Here is an 18,208-nt window from a genome sequence, read left to right on the forward strand (position 1 = left end):
TATACAGTAGATTTATTACTGTAAATGTATTTGATGTGTTTATTAAATGACCATTACTTTACCACAAAATACTGTACAATTTCTCATTCTTCACTTTATGAATGTTTTTCCTTTACTACAGATGTATTACCATTACAAAGTGAGTCATGTTCATTTTATGAAATGTTTTATTCAATCTTAATGCTTTCACAGGAGCTATTAAACATTTATTTCTTTTATAGTTTTATACTGCTTTTTTTTTTGCCATTTTAGTGTAGTTATAAAAAGGCAAATATTTCAGTTGCTCCATTTTGGGGATTCTTCTCCATCGACTTGTTTCCCCATCTCAGCAATTTCCTTAAAATCCTTCATCTCTGGAATCTTTCTACTTTCCCTTTTTTCCAAATCCCCACCTTTTTAAACCAGGAAAATACTTTTTTTTGCATGTTTAAAAGCAAAAATATCTTTTATCTTTAATTTATAATTATCTTTAATTTATAATTGCCAAGTTTATAAGCAATGTTCCTTGAGTAATATAGTTGTCCTACTGTTTGTGTGTTCCTGTATGTTGCTAAGTGCAGACGTGTACTCTAAAAGTGCTTTAATGTATTTTAATTTTGTGATAATAATTCATGAAAATATTAATTTAAAAAATCATAATTGATGATGCTAATAATAATAATTTTATTAATTAAATGAAACATAGGGTTACATAAGCCTCAAGTAATTAATAGATATTAAAATCCAAAATTTTAAAAGCTTTTTGTGAAATTGAGTTGTAATTATAATTATATACTGTATGTATATAATAATTACTGCTATACTACCATTTCATCTCTACAGAGTTTTATGTCTTTTAAACGTGACTTTAAAAGACTATAACATAATTGATCAGTCATAATTCAAAACATGTTTCTAATTTATTTTATCAATAACTAATGTAAGAGTGATGAAATCATGGTAGATTTACTTTTTCTGTACATGATAATTTGTAGTTTTTTTTAAGCCCATACATTCCATACTAGCTAGATCTAAATCAAAGTTAGACAGAAGAATACTATATATTTTACAAATATAGGATAGTGAATCAAATCCTTATTAGTGCTTGACACAAAGCTAGATTTATTGTAATAGCTAAAATTAAATTACTAGCCTAGGTTTTTACTAGACAATGTACTCTGTGCTAGTAGTAAGTTAAAAAAAAATATACTAATACAGTGAATAGTGATAGATGATTGAAACATCACAAGTTAGTAAAAATAAGTTGGAAAGCAGAGTTAATTGCAATCAAGTTGAATCAATATCAATTCTGCAGGGTCTCCTCCTTAAAGTACAGTAGACATATTTACACTTGTAATCGTTGTATATACGTAAAACCACGGATTCATATATCATCTGCGTGCCAAATTCTAATTCTGTGACGCATCTTAAGATATGATAATTACCATCGTTGAATGTGTTGTTGATTTTTTTTCTTAACCGCCAGAGAATGTTTGTCCATAAGTGTTTTAACAATTCAATTTCAAAATGTTATAATGCGGTGGAGTCGTGCAGAGCTATATTGGATTATCTCGACTGCTTTTATGTATTTCAGCCATCACTGTGAAGATTTAGAACATGCTTTCTGAATGTTGTTAGTGCTGCTAGATGACTAATATGGATTGTCGAAATGTAAATACAGTATATGCAAATTAATGTTAGAATTTTTACCTAAAAACCTACATATTTAATTTTCTTTTTTTTTGTAATGAATATTCATTAGCTGAAGTTACTGTATCTTCATGTCTCTTCCTTTTCAGTAGCTATACTAACCTATATTGAGTATATTGCAACCAATGCCGTGAGCTTCATTCTTATTCAGGATAATTTAGCAGATAACATCGATTCATAGCTGAACTCGCACTCATTATGACGTGGGATAACTCATCAGACTTTATTGAAAACCATAAAGTACAATTAGTTTTCTATAAGTGGCCATTCACTGTCAGGCTGGTAGCATTTACAATCATTATAATTTGTACCAGGTTTTTCTTATTTTTTTTGTAGAATAACATAAATTGATGCAGTATCATATTGATTCAGATAAGCCCATCCTTGGATACAAGCCCATCCTTATTAGGACATAAGTAGCTCATCCTTGGGTTTAAGCCCATCCTTCTACCATATATTTCCACCTTCCGTTGCTAAGCTCATATTTGTCATATGTTGCTCCTCGAGACTAAGGATGTGCCTTGTGAGGAGCCTCTGGGTGAAATATTGAATTTAAAAAAGAAAAAGCCCATCCTTGTGTATGTCCCCACCATAGGAATTGTAGTAGTCACACATATGTCATTAGTTCACAATTGTTTTTAAATTTCTTTGCTTCACTCCACCATCAGGTCTATAAAAAGATAGGTTCCTTTTAAGCATTAAGCATTTTATTATCTAATATAAGCATAATTAATTGTTTATTTACAGAAAGTATGCAAAACTATATTTGGAGCAAAAAGAATGGATAAAATGGAAAGAAAATGGCACAATACAGTAGTCAAAAACTGACTTTATCCAATTGTAGTTACTTTTTATTCTCATAGAAATCATGACATGTTGAGACTCAAAGGAATCTATATAAATGTTCCACTAATCTTTATAAATGTTAGTCAATTAGTTTTTTGTTCCACCTATACAATATCTGTCAGAGGAAAATAGAGCTTACAAAATAAAAAAGATTTATATATTTAAAAAGTCAATCATGCCTAAACTCATGGCCTTAAGCTTATGTACAAAATATGTAAATATATCCACCATATAATGTAGTTATTGGAAACCGTATAACCGTACAAATTCATTAAAATTATGAAAGCCAACAGCAGTTGTAAACTTATACAATTATATACACAATGTTAAATGTAAAGTCATTAAATTTATATTATTAAAAGTGCCAAAACGATTCTCCTTGCGACCATTTGCGTGATAGTACATATAACCTCCAATTATCCTCAAATCAAGAGGAATTTTCCAATATTAGAAATCGGTGAAACAGCAGCTGATTTAATGAAGTGCTCAATGTCATGGTTCAAACACTGACGAGCTTATCTTTATTCTGTACTTATTAGCTGTCTTGATTTGATAGATTGAATAGAATATTGGCAATGTTTCTGGCAAAACCACTTAACGAATGCCGAGCAACAAATACAAAAATTCAAACATCACCTTAATAATCATTGTTCTAAGAATATTGACCTTTTCAGAATTTATTAACATTTACAAATTTTTTTTGTATTTTGGTATAGTTTTTTGAACTTTATATTTCATAATCGTAGAGAAATTATGTGAACCACTTTGGCTAATGGTTTTATTAAAAGATAATTTTGTGTAGCACAGTCCTATAGTAAACATTGTATATAATAAACAACACATTCTCACTGTTTGAAAGTTTAAAAATACCGTAGAAGAAAGTTGTTCATTGATTTCCTCCCAAATAGGGATTCTTTTCTGAAGGAGAGGTCCACTGTATAATTTAGTTAATTTAATATTGTTCATATGTAGCTTAGTGATAAATTATTTACATGGATCTTCAAATTACTTTATTATCCTCCTCCTCTCACAAATCAAAATTATCTTTATTAAGAAAAACTAATTAAAATCTGTTGGAAGTTATTAGTAGTTGCTACGGAGAAGGGTAATATAGCATTATTTTCCTGTGTACCCTGTGTTATGTGTTTGTATGGATGATACTATTATTATTATTACGGGTTTGTGTTTATTGATTACAAGCTAAGTTCATCTACTGTAATCCCACCTTTTTTCAGCATTTCTTTTATATAATTCCAAGACATTTATTATAATTTATTTTATTTGATTAGTTATTTTTCCATTCATATTAGCAATATTTGTGCAGGCATCATGTTATGTGAAGTTAAATTGATTTTTTTTCTAAAGCTATCTTTAGAAATGTGTCAGAGGCTTGTTATGAGAGTCCTCCCAACTTGTTTGTTTTTGTCGGAGCGGCAAGTTAAAACGTGTCATCAATTGATTATCCGGAAGTGGTTTTGAAATAATGAAAGAAAATGTCACACATACTTGGCTATAATTACAAACAATAAAGCAATGAATAGAACATATGAAATTCTACGGGGAAAATATTAAAAACAATAGTATAAACAATTAGTTTATTTGTAAAATTAGAAAAGTCATTTTTATTTGCTTATTTTATGAGATGATGCATGAATATTGTGCTTTGATTTTTAGTAAAAGTACACTGAAATTTAATTTTATACTTAAAGCCCCATTCCCTCCTTTTTTTAGATCTAATTTAAGATCACAAACTATATTTAATGTAAAAATAATACTATATGATCCTATTGCGATAACTTTTTTCGTCTTTAAACGGTTAAAAATGTGAAAAATAAGTCGATTCTAATAATTATAGCGGCCCGCTATAAATCCCAAAATGCATTGCGCGCGGATTGATATTTTTGTTTTTCACCTGTAATTCGCCCACTTTTCGATCGATGGTGAGGCCAAAACAAATGGAAGACTCATAACTTTTCAGCGAAAATACCTGGTTTACGTACGTTACCGATGTTTACCAGCTAGGCCTACAAAACTAAGCCTAGCTAGGCTAGGCCTAAGACCGTCCACGAGAGGTCGATCGCCGCGAGCTACTTAGGTAGTGCATTGTTTCTCACTTTTTATCATAATTTACCATAAAACGTACATTTAAGACAAGGAATGACATGGTTTAATGTTTTTAAAGTGATATATATGTATTATTTTCCAAAAAACGTCCAAAATTGCAGGGAAGGGGTCTTTAAGAAAAATAGTGACTGTATAGTTAACCATAACTAGTTAGACATTATACTTATTAATTTCCTATTTATTATTTTAAAATTTCTAATTATTATTTTAATAATTTTTATTTAGATATAGTTCATTTATTAGTTTGTAATCTGCTTTTTCTTGTTTTATTCAAGTTTAGAAAAATTACAACTGACATATATTTGTTATTGTTGGTATACTACATTATTTTTTTTCCAGATCACTTTTGTTCTGTCCAAATCAATTACTGAATATAGATGTATTGTGCATGATTGTGCATAAATTACAAACATACTCAATAAGCACATCAAGTTTAGCCCATCATCAAAATAATGTTTTAATTTGTTGTACTGTATTATAAATATCTGACAAGGTTCAAACATGACATATTTTTATCGTCTTTCTGTAGATGTATGTGCAGTGAACTGTTACAATGGAGGTACCTTGAACGATAAAAAATGCAACTGCGCTTGCCCAGAAGGATTCATTGGAGAGTTTTGCGAAAATTCAGATATAGTAACAACAAAAGCACCACCAGCTTGTGACGGAATGTCATGTGGTGATTACGGTACACTTAATGAAACAAGGTAAACATAACTGTATTGTGCAATACCTCTGTTTCGAAATCCATCTGAATTTTCTCTACCTTTTGTATAATTAATGAATGATTGCAAAACAGGAGTATTCATATGTTTATATTATAGTCTTATCATTCGGGATCGAAATATACATATTAAAATTTACCTTTACAAGGTCAAAAATACTACTCAGACAAGTAATGTACATAATTGCTAGTATATCAATACATTATGTATTAACATTTAGACATTTCTCTTTTACCTGGGCAGTGCAAGTCCCAAAACTACTACAAGTTCTGTACTTTGGCAATAATGACATGACATTTTATTTCAGTTGTACCTGTAAGTGCCAAAAGTATTACTCAGGCAAGTACTGTACAGAGGATGACACGCCCCCACCGTGTACGCTTCAGTGTGTAAATGGCGTACTTGATCGTGACAATTGTAGCTGTAATTGTGATCTGATGTACACAGGCCGTACTTGTAACAGTGAGTTTTTATTTAATTCATGTTGGCTGTCTAAAAAATTGGGAACTGTTATTTAGAGTTTTCTAATAATTCTTCATCTAGAAAATGGATTTTTCATTTTAGTTAGAAATACTACCTATTATCCCTCTCATCAATAATTTAAATGGAATAGTATTTTTCAATTATTGATAAACAGTTTTAAACTGTTCTAATAGAGATTAAAAATGCAAATATTTATTTTGATAAGTTTAAGAATATTAAATATTAATCTGATAAAAACCAACTCAATTTTGATAAACCTTTCAGGGAATCCTGAATCCTGAACATCACCATAGCATAATATATTATTACAGTTATCGTGTCTGTGTTTCTGTCTTTGGGAAAACCTACACCTACGTGAAAAATGGATGTTTATAAAGAGGAAATTACAGTGCATTAACAAAAACATTTCTAATTGTTTGTTAATATCATTATAAGTAATATTGTTTTATTTTTAGAAAAAGATGAGAAGCCTTGCAGTAGACCAGATATTTGTCTTAATGGAGGAACGTGTTATGCAACAAACAATAATGATGTTATTGAGTTGTGCTAGTAAGTTTATCAATCATTTTATTGCATCATGTTCCTTGAATTTTCATTTTGGTTCTATGTACATTTGCTGATGTAGCCACATTTATAATTATAAATTCAATTCAATATCTACCAAATGAAAAAAAAAATTAAAATTTCTATAAACCATAGAAATACTCTATGCATAAAAAGATGTATAAAACATATTTTTATACTCTTATGACTAAAAGACAAATGTTGCCGGTAATGGCTAGCTAGCTTATGTACAAAGTATAGGTCTCATTTGCTGTATTGTTATGGGAAATCTTATGTATCGCTAAAATGAAAGCTTACATGCATGTTTAATTTATATATTCAGTTCTAAATTTCAGTGTGAACTGATGATTATTGCCTCTTATTTTCAGGTGTAAAATCGGTAATATATGGAGATGATACTTTTTATTGAACCAAATACATATCAGATTTTTGTTGTATATATTATAATATATATGATATGATATTATATATACAGTAGATGACAAAATTGTCCTTGATATTGTGAATTGCAGTTACTATTATGATAGTTATTAAATGCAAACAACATAAGTTAATTTCAATCACTACATTTTTCTTCAGCTGTCCTGATGGGTATTCTGGTAATAATTGTGGAATCAAGAACTGTAATTTAAATTGTGGAGATCATGGAGAACTGATGACTGACCCTTGTAGTTGTGTTTGTGATAAAGGCTACAAAGGTGCCCTTTGTGATGGTAAGCGTTTTAATATATATAGTAAAAGATATATTTATTTGGAAACTACAATAGGATGTTTACATTTTGAAAAATATTTGAAATAAAAGAATGGTATTGTACTAATCTTTCAAAGGTATAGCCACTTTATTGTGAAAATAGAAGATAAATTTATATATATATATATATATATAAACACAAGAGGCAAAGAACAATATTGAACCACTTACACTGTTAAATCACATTTCAGTTCTTTTATGATGATTTTCCTAATAAATTCAAATCAAAAATCTTTTTAAGCTAAAAAAATTGGTTGAAATCCTCTGAAAAGATATATTATAATTGCGATAAAAATGTGTGCTATTTTGACAAATGACATTGATTTCAGACGAGATTGTAGCAACGCCAACCAACAGCTTTTTACAACAGTGTACAGATGAAAACTATAACAAGAACTACTGCTTTAATGAGGGAACATGTTACGAGTTTATTAGCGATCCCAACAAACACTTGTGTTTGTAAGTATTAAAATAAATTAGTTTTTACAGATATGTTATATAAATATTACAATATTTTATTTCAAAATAAATTTAAACAGTAAACAATTAAGCTTAAAATAATTTATAAAAAGAGCCTTTACATTTAGAAAACATTTTAGCATCACTAAAATCATTTCGCAATAGACAGATTTTTATAAAACGACAGAATACCATTTAAAATAAACGTGCTGACACTTCTGTTAGTATAATTAATATAGCTAATATAATTATAATATATTTTTTATTATGAAACAGAATTGGTTTATCATTTTTGTTTACTAATAATTAGCAGTTAATATAGATGCGGTAATAATACAAATTTTACAAGTAAATATTTTGGTATCTAGTATTTAACATTCTAACTTCAAAATTCATTAATATAATAATGGTAATAATTCAATAATTAATTCAATCTTAATGAAAAACTCATTTTTTGTTATGTTTATTCTTTTTTTCATTGTGATGTGTTGTTATATTCAATTTAGTACTGAACTCTAATTTGCCTTACATTGTTCATATATTGTCCATTAAAACTAAATAAAGTGTTTATACCCATTAAAAAATATATATATATTTGGAATACCCTAAAAATGAAGTTAAATTTCTATGATAATTTGTTCAATTTTAATGGACATTACATCATTAAGTGTTGTACTTTTGTACTGCACTTTTCTGTATTGCACTTTGCTTGTTGGTTCTGCACTAATTGTTGTTGTATGTTTCTCAATCTCATTTAAAACCATTTAAATCACTCATTTCAATAATTTGACAATTTCAAATGTGAGAAAAAATGTCTCTTCACCTTAAGTATTATTATTTTTCATTCAAATTTTGTTTTTAAATAATTACAAAATTAATCTAAAATGGTTATGAGTACAATTATAGAGGAAAAACTGCTTGTACTATTTGGAAAATCAATCGTCCAACTTTAATTTTTTTTTTTCAGTTATAAAAACATTTATTTACATTTATGTATCTCTTCCAACATAAAATCATTGTGATAAATTGTATTGTACATGTTTATACATCATCTTCAGTGCATGTCATTAAATGGAACATTTGCATGCTTTCCGTTTTTGTGTGCTACATTACAATAGCATAATTGTTTACATAATAATCTCATTATGTAAATTGAATAGAATCTTTGTATTATCATAAACATATTTGCATGTCTTATTTCACATTAATGCACTTTTTGCATGTGTTTCTTAATATTTTAGTTTATGGATTTAAAATATTTGTTTATATATTTATATATACTAATATTTGATAAAGGATATTTATAATTTACATAGTTAATAATGCAGTAAAACATTTACAAGTTTAATTTAAGAAATACATATTTATATTTCATTCACTACTAATATTTATATAATAAAATTAAATATGTAAATGAACAGGCACATAACAAATTCTAAATCGCACGGTGATGTACTGAAAGTTAATTAATTTAGGAAAGATAAAGATGAGGAAGTATGTGAGAATGAGAAAAAGCTGCAACAACCGAGAATGACCTAACAAAGTAAAAATATTATTACATCCCGAATAATAATACAAAATTTAATATATATTTTTATATGTAAATGAATATTCATATTTAATTAGGTACATTGGTATGATTGATAAATCATTAGTCGAAGTGTCATTTTTCATACAAATTTGAAACTTTTATGTCACCTGTCATGATAAAATTATGCTCAGCCATTGTGTACAACTGTTTTTATTTTCATTTTATGTTTTGACATTTGTCATGTTTTCAATATTATACTCCAAACATGAATTAAAAGAATATTCATAATTAAAGAAGAACAAAATTGTTAAATTTAAAAATAGACAATCAACAGTTTAAATTATAAATTATCGTATTTTTTAACGAAATACATCAAATTTGTTAGTAAATTTAAAGAATGACATTCACGTTTCTGTTTTCTTACAGCTAAAAGTAATTGATGTGTCCCAAATAATTCTTTGCTTTCATTTTAAAATTTCCGTATTCTTTACTTCTGGTCTTCTTAATTCAATATGAAATTTATAATAATATCACAGACATCATAATTATGTATCTACAAAGTGTAAGTATTTTTAATGAAAAATATGTGTTAAATTGGCTGAGCATATCTTTTGATTGGCAGATGTCCAAATGGTGCGGAAGGGACGCGATGCCAACTCCTCACCACTAGTTTTGGTGACTGCCTTTGCCTCAACGGGGGCGTTTGTGTGCGCCATCCCGACGAGCAAAATGCTGTATGTTTGTGAGTACTGAGGCTATTGCTACGGATGTAGATTACATCACTACTTTTCTTTTCTTCCGTGTGTTTCATTTCATTTACATCTTTTTTAAAATCTTAAATTTCATAAACCATATACCAACACTTTTGAATATTTTCAGTTTATTCCTTAAAATCATCTCTTTATTATATAAACAGCATTTAAGAAGAAGTAGCTTGTTCGCTTATTACATGAAAATCAATTTTCAAAAAAGTGTTAAATTGGTAGAGATTTAGAGTTTTATTTAGTTTTTGGAATCTTTTTCATTTATCCAATTTGCAACAGAATGTATGAAGCACTTCTCTTTCAAATTTATCAAAAATTTTGTAATTTCAATGTTTGCCTTGACAATCCACATCTTACTGTAGGGATAGTAAATTAAGGAAATGAATTACTGTGACATTCCTTTTACGTAGAAACGAAATCAATTTACAACAAATTCCCAAACTGTCTAGATATAATCGGTTTACCCGTATCCCACTTAAAATCTTCAATGATGATATGAATGATAGATAATAATAACATTATTTGTCTGTTTGATTTCAAATATTATAATCACCTGTTGTTTTTTTCAATTGAATAATTAGGAATTTACTTTCATTAACCACCAACACTAACATACTTCATAATGTTGAGTTCCACACTACATTAAATAAGTGAAAGTTTACATAGACATTTTCAGATATATTTTATATACTCCTTGTTGGAATATATCTTAAAATGGCAGGTTTAAAGTGTTTGTTTTTCATGGAGTGACTGTTTCTTGTATGTTTGGATACTTCTCTTGCTAGATATTCTCCTATGTATTTAAATGTAAATTATGTACTTTTTCTTAACATATACATAATATTATTCCTGTTTGAACATTTAAGAATATGTTGAGAAAAATAGATATCATTTAACATTGTTTTTTTTAGCCATTTTCTTAAAAGCTAAATAATGTATTTTTGTACTAATACTGTAGTATACATTTAACATAAAATAACAAACAGATAACAATAAAGAGTTCAATATTTGAAAATAGTTACCATTTAAAAAGCTGAATACAGTTGTGAACTCTTTATTGTTTTATACTTCATTGATTAGTTCATCTTCTTATCATAATGACGCGAGTATAAGCCTGCCCCCTAATATTGAGTAATATAATGAAAACTAATTCTTCCTAGACGTTATACTGAAGTTTGTGTTTAGGGGTTAGGCTTATACTCGACTTGGTAAGGTTTTTAATTTGTTGACACATAATTAATTAACATAACATGTAGTGGTTAAATGTAATGAATTGCTTGTGCACTGATGCCTGTGTATGTTTGTCTCTGTTGTTTCCAGTTGCCCCGCTCCACACGGCGGCAATCGTTGCCAGCTAATTTTACCAGTTGACATAAAAGATGGTGAGAACGCCAATCATCAAAGTAAGTTTGTGCATGGAATGCGCACTTTTCTTATTTTATGTGTTTTGTTTTTTACCTCGTCTTGAAAATTTACTTACAGGTGTCTCAAAAACTTTATGGGTTTACGATGTGAATTGGTTAAAGCAGCCAAAACTTTCGATTGTAAGTAATTATCAGGCCAAGAAACTGCGTGACCTCTGAACCCTTCTCTTCATCAAAGCTGAGCTATTGTTAACAACCTCATCCATTTGATTCCTCTCAACTAGCAGTAAACTCACAGATGCAATAACAACTTTCCTCATCTCCTCTAGCGCTAATAGTTTTAGTAATCATTTCTATTAACCATAACGCTTTTGTAGTTTTTCACAGGAATTTCACACAATTACATTCCAAATATGGAGTGTGATATTGCTTTGGAGCGGTTTGCTTGCTTTTTACATATTATATCCAACTTTGATCACTAAAAAAATTATTATTGAAATTACTAACCTTTGTTTCAATTGAAAAATAAAAACTTCCAAATATTATTATACAGTAATTTGTTAAAACTTAAATTTTCAATGGTTGATTTTTACATGAATCATGTTGAAAGTAAATCAAAATTTAATCAGCTCATTGACATCATTAAAAATGCATATAAGAGGCACGCCAAAGAGCATGGTGGGTAACCACTATTTAGAAGAGCCTAGGCCTGGTGCAAGTTTAACTTGATGTAAGAAATGTAGGCTGACTTGGTGTTCTTGTCATGCCCAGCCTATGGACATCAAACTATCACAATTCTTGCAGTAAACTACATACTATTATATTTCTTCTCTTCTCATTCTTCATTACCATGTAGTTAGAGAGCTCTTCCTTTATTGATCTATTCTTCATACTGAATCTAGAAACATCTTGCATGCATTTTTGCTATTTCTTTATAATAATACAGAAGAAATGTATTGAAATTAAGATTATAGTTTTAGACTAATATCTATTGAGTACACAAGATTCAGAAGCTCTAGCTGTAAACTGGTGACACCGTATGTTGAAATGATTCCAACTTTGTGGAATGTTCCAACCAAAACCACCACCAATCTGTACTAGAGACATTGACAGCTTCTACATTCAGAAACCAACAAAATTCCAACTTTCCAAAACTCTTCAACTACTATATATAAAGAAATAGCAAAACTTTATCAACAATGTAAAATTTAATTTATTCAAAATTATGCATGAAATTTTGATAAAATTATTAGTTTTTTGTCATACTGAATTTTTGATATCCACAAATCATTTTTTAAACAATTTGTAATTCACATTTACTGTATACTGTTATTATATGTCTTGGTGGATTCAACCTATTAAATAATGTTAAACAACTCATAGTTTCTACTTCTAAGAAGGTAAACTTTTCTTGTATAAATTATACTGAATAAATATTTGTTATTTCCTACATTATATCTTTAAAGAAAAACCACTTTAACCAAAACTAACGCTGTAAAGCTTTTTGAATAAAATTTAAAACTCGTCTTTCTATGCCTTCTCTTCCCCATAGCACGCGGAATTGTTTACTACTAAATTCTAAATTACAAATTAATAGTTGGTAGCAAACCTTTTAATAATAATACTTCTAAATTAATTTTTCTAGCTAACAATTCTCGGTCATCAAATTGGAAATTCTAATCTCTTCTAGCTTAGCTAATGCATCAATAAGAGGTTGCCAGTTCCTTATCCAAATTCACCCCAATTGAATTGCTTATAAAGTCAGAGGGTCTCTTTTTTGCCTTAACAAGCCAAATAATAATTTTTATATATATTATAATATATACAGTATTTAATATATGTAATATTATGTTAATATATTTGTTTTAATCTATATATAAATTTACGTAAGGGCAAAATTCGGTAAATCGCGCCTTACTTCTAGAATTTTCACTCGATGGTATGTAAAGTTGGTTCGTACTTTCGGTACTGATTTTAACCGCCTGATGTAACCCTGTTTACTAATTAAATTGAGTTAGATAATTAGTTATTGACGATTAAAACGAATTTAGGTTCAACGATTTGCCCCAAATAGGGGTGTTTTCCGATCGTGGTATACACTGTCTAATGGATGTCCATCTTGAAAAATACCCGCCAAAAAAATGCGAGGAGGCTTCGCATTTTTCTATCTCCTCCTACGATAATTGTTTTTAATAGCTGAAAACCGGTTGAACAGCTAGAGTACACCATCATAATGTTGAAGACAGGCCGATTTTCTTTAAAAAATACTATTTTGATAGATTTAATATACGATTATACAAATGTATTGATTTGCGATGAATGGAACATCCCAATCTCTCAGTCTGCCAGAGTTTGGTTTAACACAAGTACTGTAGGTAAATTTATGAGCCCTTGGTTTAACACATACGGTAGGTAAATATATGGGCCCTTTGAGAATAAACTTGCAATAGGTTCGGAAAATGTTAAAAACCAATTTATATTATTTGAATCGGTAAACAGTTTCCATTTATTATACATTGATAATGAAACATGAAATATTCCTATTTATGTCCCTCGAGGTTCATTACAATTTATATTTAGTAGTCCCACGGACTTCATCTTAGCCACTCCCCCGAGTGCTAAGGCCAAATTTATGATACCCTACTTTCTATGTAAGTTTAGTTACAGTTAGTTCTTGACGATAATACAACGAATTTAGGTTACACCCTTCGGCCGCGAAAACGTTTCTGTACAAATATGATACCGATTGGCTTTATTTCATTCAACAGCGACCATAATCTCGCCAATTACAGGATAGATAAACTATTTTATTATTGATGTGCTTATAAATTAAGACTCATGTAAACAGCTTGATTACATCATTTTACAGACAAACGAAACTTTTTTAAACCTACTGTTTCAATAACTGAGTATAATACTGTATACGTTTTCATAAGTAAGTGCATATACATTTTCGTGTTTTCATTGACGAGATTGTAATAGTAACTTCAGTAACTATTACAGTACTTATTATACGACACAAGACAATTGTATCTGACAGGTACGTACATTATTCTAAAAAATAAGTCTAGATAGATCCCTTAGGCGTCATAAATCACAGGCCAACAAATCAGTACTCATGACAGAAATTCGACCCAGTTTGGTTCACACAAATGTTTACAGGAATTTCAACCACCACAACCGAATCAACTTTATTACTGCGGTTCCATCACCACCACGTGCCGCCCAATTCCCCGGTACATACATTTCCATTTCTCCCTAATTTCTTTAGTCCACATAAATTAATTGTCCTTTATGGAATCCAGTATTGGTTTTGTTGTCTCTATTCTATTCTACTGTATTCGAGAACCATCTGTGAGCACCCCTAGATGGTACGCGAGCGAAGCGAGCGTGCCATCTAGTAATGATAATTTGCCTATTAAACTAAAGATTTTGAATTTAATTTAACCCATACCATAATCAGAAAAATTTATTTAAACCTTGAAATTGCTAAAAAGTGGTACAGTATACAACTAAAGAGAACATCCGTGTGTTTCATTCAGATTGATCCACAAGAGGCAGCTTGCATAGAAGACATGTACATATATATATAATCACATTTTATATTTATTTGATAGTGGTGTCAATAATAATTTTAAGTATTTTTATTTCAACAAAAATAGTGATATATTATGTGTTATTATTATTTGTAATTCTTTCACTAAATATTTTACAATGATTTTAGATTTTAAAACATTTCTTGTTAATGATTACTGAATTTTGCAACTTTAAAGAGAATCGTTGAAGGATATTATAGACAGTTACAGTTAATCTATGTATATTATATTTGAATAACTTGAATTGATGTATTAATAGCATTGTAGAATTTCAAATGTAATAATTGTTATGATTTATTGAACAGCGGGACAACAAGACCAGCGAAAGGTGATAGTGTACATGACGGTTATATTTGTCGCGTTCCTTGTCACCATTGGACTATGTTTGATATGCTATCTTAGATACAGGTTTGTTAAATCATTTGCTTTCTTTTTCTTTTTAATTTTGTCTTTATTGTCAATTATCAAGAGTTATTAATAAAATAAAAAATGATTTTTATAGAAAAGGTCCACTTTTTATTGCAGCAAAAGAAAGATGTGTAAATATTGTCTTTCACCTACTGCAGGGATTAAAAATTGTCAAGCTAGTTGACTAGAGTTAAATGATGAGATTATATTCAATCTTTATCATACTATGTCAAATATGGTAATAAAAATTATCTTTGTTAAAAACCCAACTCAATCCATGGAAGGACCTATACAACCTATTTAAATAATTCTGTAATATATTTCATAGTTATTGATTAACTTGTAATAATAAATGTTGATACATTGTTTTTCCCAGAAAATCAAAAGAAACGGAGCGTTATGAAAAACAAGTTGAAAATCTCAGAAAACACCAATCTAAACGATCAAATGGAATGAGTGGCCAAAATAAGGACATCGAAAACCAAATGGTAAGAATAAAAAAAAAAAATTCATAACAGCGTGCCTCAATTTATCTCATGGTGGCCAAGATAGTTAAATTACAAATAAATGTGATCAGTGTAATTCTGGATGAAAATAAGTGAACCTAAAATTCTCCTGAAGACGCATACAACTGTGGCATATTATTATGTTGCAGCAACATTTTTTAGGCTGTTGAAATAATAGTCTTACACTATTTTTTGTTACTTCCATAGCTTTGGCTTCAACAATATTTGAGAGGACTTGGGGTAAAGAGAAATATATCTCTGTTAAAACTATTGCACTATTTCCAACGCATGTTTATCTTTTCTAATTAAAAGTTGTTTTTTTTTTCATTAAATAACGCATGTTTATTAATGCAAGACATTTTTTTTTATCGTGAATTCTACAAACGTAATATAGCACTGAATTATTTTGTGGTTACTGTATTAGTATATCTTTTTATATGGTTAAGATTTAATCATTTTTTAAATATATATTTAAATATATATTTTAAAGTGTGATGGTTCTATTATAGTATTGGTTGTATTTTATTCATTTCAAATTTAATATTGAAAGTTTATCAAGTTTAATTAGTTAATTGAAATTGAAAATGGTCAAATAAATACACATTTGACATTAATTAACAGTGACATTAACAATGGCTACTAAACCAATGAACTTTCAATATTTATAATTCATGATTTTATGAATACTTTGTTTGTTTATTATGTGTTGTTTTGTTACACAGCAAACTCCCTCAAAACGACATGGACAAAAACAAATTTCATGGTCGATATTTTGGAAGATCTATTCCAAATTTTATTCATTTTTACTACTTATTTTAATAACATTTTTTGAAACCTAAAGTTATAAAGGATTATAATTCATTTGGTTTCATTTTTTTAATTTATAGATTAATTCCTTCTTTTTAGTTTAAAAAAATTATTTTTAGTTGATTTTATTTTCTGTTGTATATTATTTTAGGCTGAGGAAGAGTTATGATTTTTAGCCTGGTATTTCACCTTTATTATTTTATGTAAGTACCCTTCAAGATCAGCACATTTTTGGCTTATGGTTTAAATTGAATTAACATCTTTGGGGTGCTAACAATAAAGCATTTTATTTCATCAATATTCAACAATATTAACTGCAAAGCAAAATATATAAATATTTATACTACCATCACTCCATTAGATTTATATCACTCATAACATCATGCAATAATACAATTAATTTATCATGACATCATCATAAAATATCATTATCTATTAGTAACATTAACATTTATTAAGAATAATGGGATTCCAATGTCATTACATTAAATTGAACATCTTTACTGGATCTATGCCTGGAAAGACATGCTTTTACACGCGCACTTATGACCATTTAGAAATGGAATAATTTCCTCTTTCTTTGATAACATTACTGGCCATAAAACCTTCAATTGTGACAGACCTGGGTATATATGATCATTAGGGTCCTTTTTAATTTCTTACCTCATTTTCATAATTCCTTTCTTAGGCATTATAGCATTGTTATCTATCCTAATATTCTACTTCAGCTTTTGGTTTTCTATATATAATTTATGTTTAGGTTTTAGATACCAAAATAACTGCCAAACTGACCTTTGTTTCCTGTTGTTGTAGTTTGTTTGATGTGTCTAGTAAAAGACAATGTATTAGAATTGTCTTGATAAACTTGGTAATATTTACTGGTCTAATTGTATACTGCTGTCGAAGTGTCGTTTTCAAAATAAACTACTTTTATGGATTTTTTTTCTTGTGTACTCTGTAGTATAAAAACTGGGAATAGGCCAGCTTTATTTTAAAAGCTAAATTTTCCTGTATCTTTTCAAATCATTTGTGAACACCAACAGTTCCGTAAATTCAGAGCTTTTATGTTAATCTATCATCTTTATTACAAACTGTAAAGATATTTAGACTGTGCCTAGTTTATAATTACTAAAATATTTTTATTGATTATTTTCTTAGAATAATTTGTTTTTATTAAACAGTTTAATAGTTAGTTTACCTAATGGTAAGATGTTAAATTCTAGTGCACAGATTTTTATTTTTCATTTATCTAATTTTGTAAAAAAATTCTGTTTGTAATTGTTTTGAACTGACATATTTCTGTTTAATTTGTGCTTAAATGGTAAAAATATGCAAGAAATTATTTATCAATTTTATCGTAAACATGGTAATGCATATTGAAATAAAACTTTTTTCTCTCTTTTTATCTTGCCCTGTATTTTTAATATTTGTTGGATTGCATGGCATTATATTTGTATGATTTCTACATGGATTTGATTTATGTTTGTAAAATGATAAGTGTATTATTTAAAAAACAGGTGCTACAATATTAACATAATATCTTTATATTTCTAAGCCTCTTACCTCCCCTTACTTTTTTTCTCACAATATC

At 28.6% G+C, this 18,208-nt stretch overlaps 1 protein-coding gene across 4 annotated transcripts in view; it reads left to right on the top strand.

Moving 5' to 3' along the window:
• Positions 1–18,208, top strand: part of LOC140051966 (uncharacterized) — a 92,393-nt gene that overhangs the window by 68,869 nt on the left and 5,316 nt on the right. Inside the window, exons 2-11 of one of the 4 annotated variants that reach the window (XM_072097327.1) lie at positions 122–139; positions 5,189–5,366; positions 5,692–5,846; positions 6,323–6,416; positions 7,011–7,144; positions 7,512–7,641; positions 11,257–11,339; positions 15,202–15,304; positions 15,681–15,792; positions 16,018–16,050. In XM_072097327.1, coding sequence (XP_071953428.1) covers positions 122–139; positions 5,189–5,366; positions 5,692–5,846; positions 6,323–6,416; positions 7,011–7,144; positions 7,512–7,641; positions 11,257–11,339; positions 15,202–15,304; positions 15,681–15,792; positions 16,018–16,050 — 1,040 coding nt within the window. Of the gene's footprint in view, positions 1–121; positions 140–5,188; positions 5,367–5,691; positions 5,847–6,322; positions 6,417–7,010; positions 7,145–7,511; positions 7,642–11,256; positions 11,340–11,418; positions 11,481–15,201; positions 15,305–15,680; positions 15,793–16,017; positions 16,051–18,208 lie in introns of all 4 variants that reach the window. The other 3 variants (XM_072097325.1, XM_072097324.1, XM_072097326.1) reach the window with 3 other exon arrangements.

This window comes from Antedon mediterranea, chromosome 6 (assembly GCF_964355755.1).
Source record: "Antedon mediterranea chromosome 6, ecAntMedi1.1, whole genome shotgun sequence".
NCBI classification, from domain to species: domain Eukaryota; kingdom Metazoa; phylum Echinodermata; class Crinoidea; order Comatulida; family Antedonidae; genus Antedon; species Antedon mediterranea.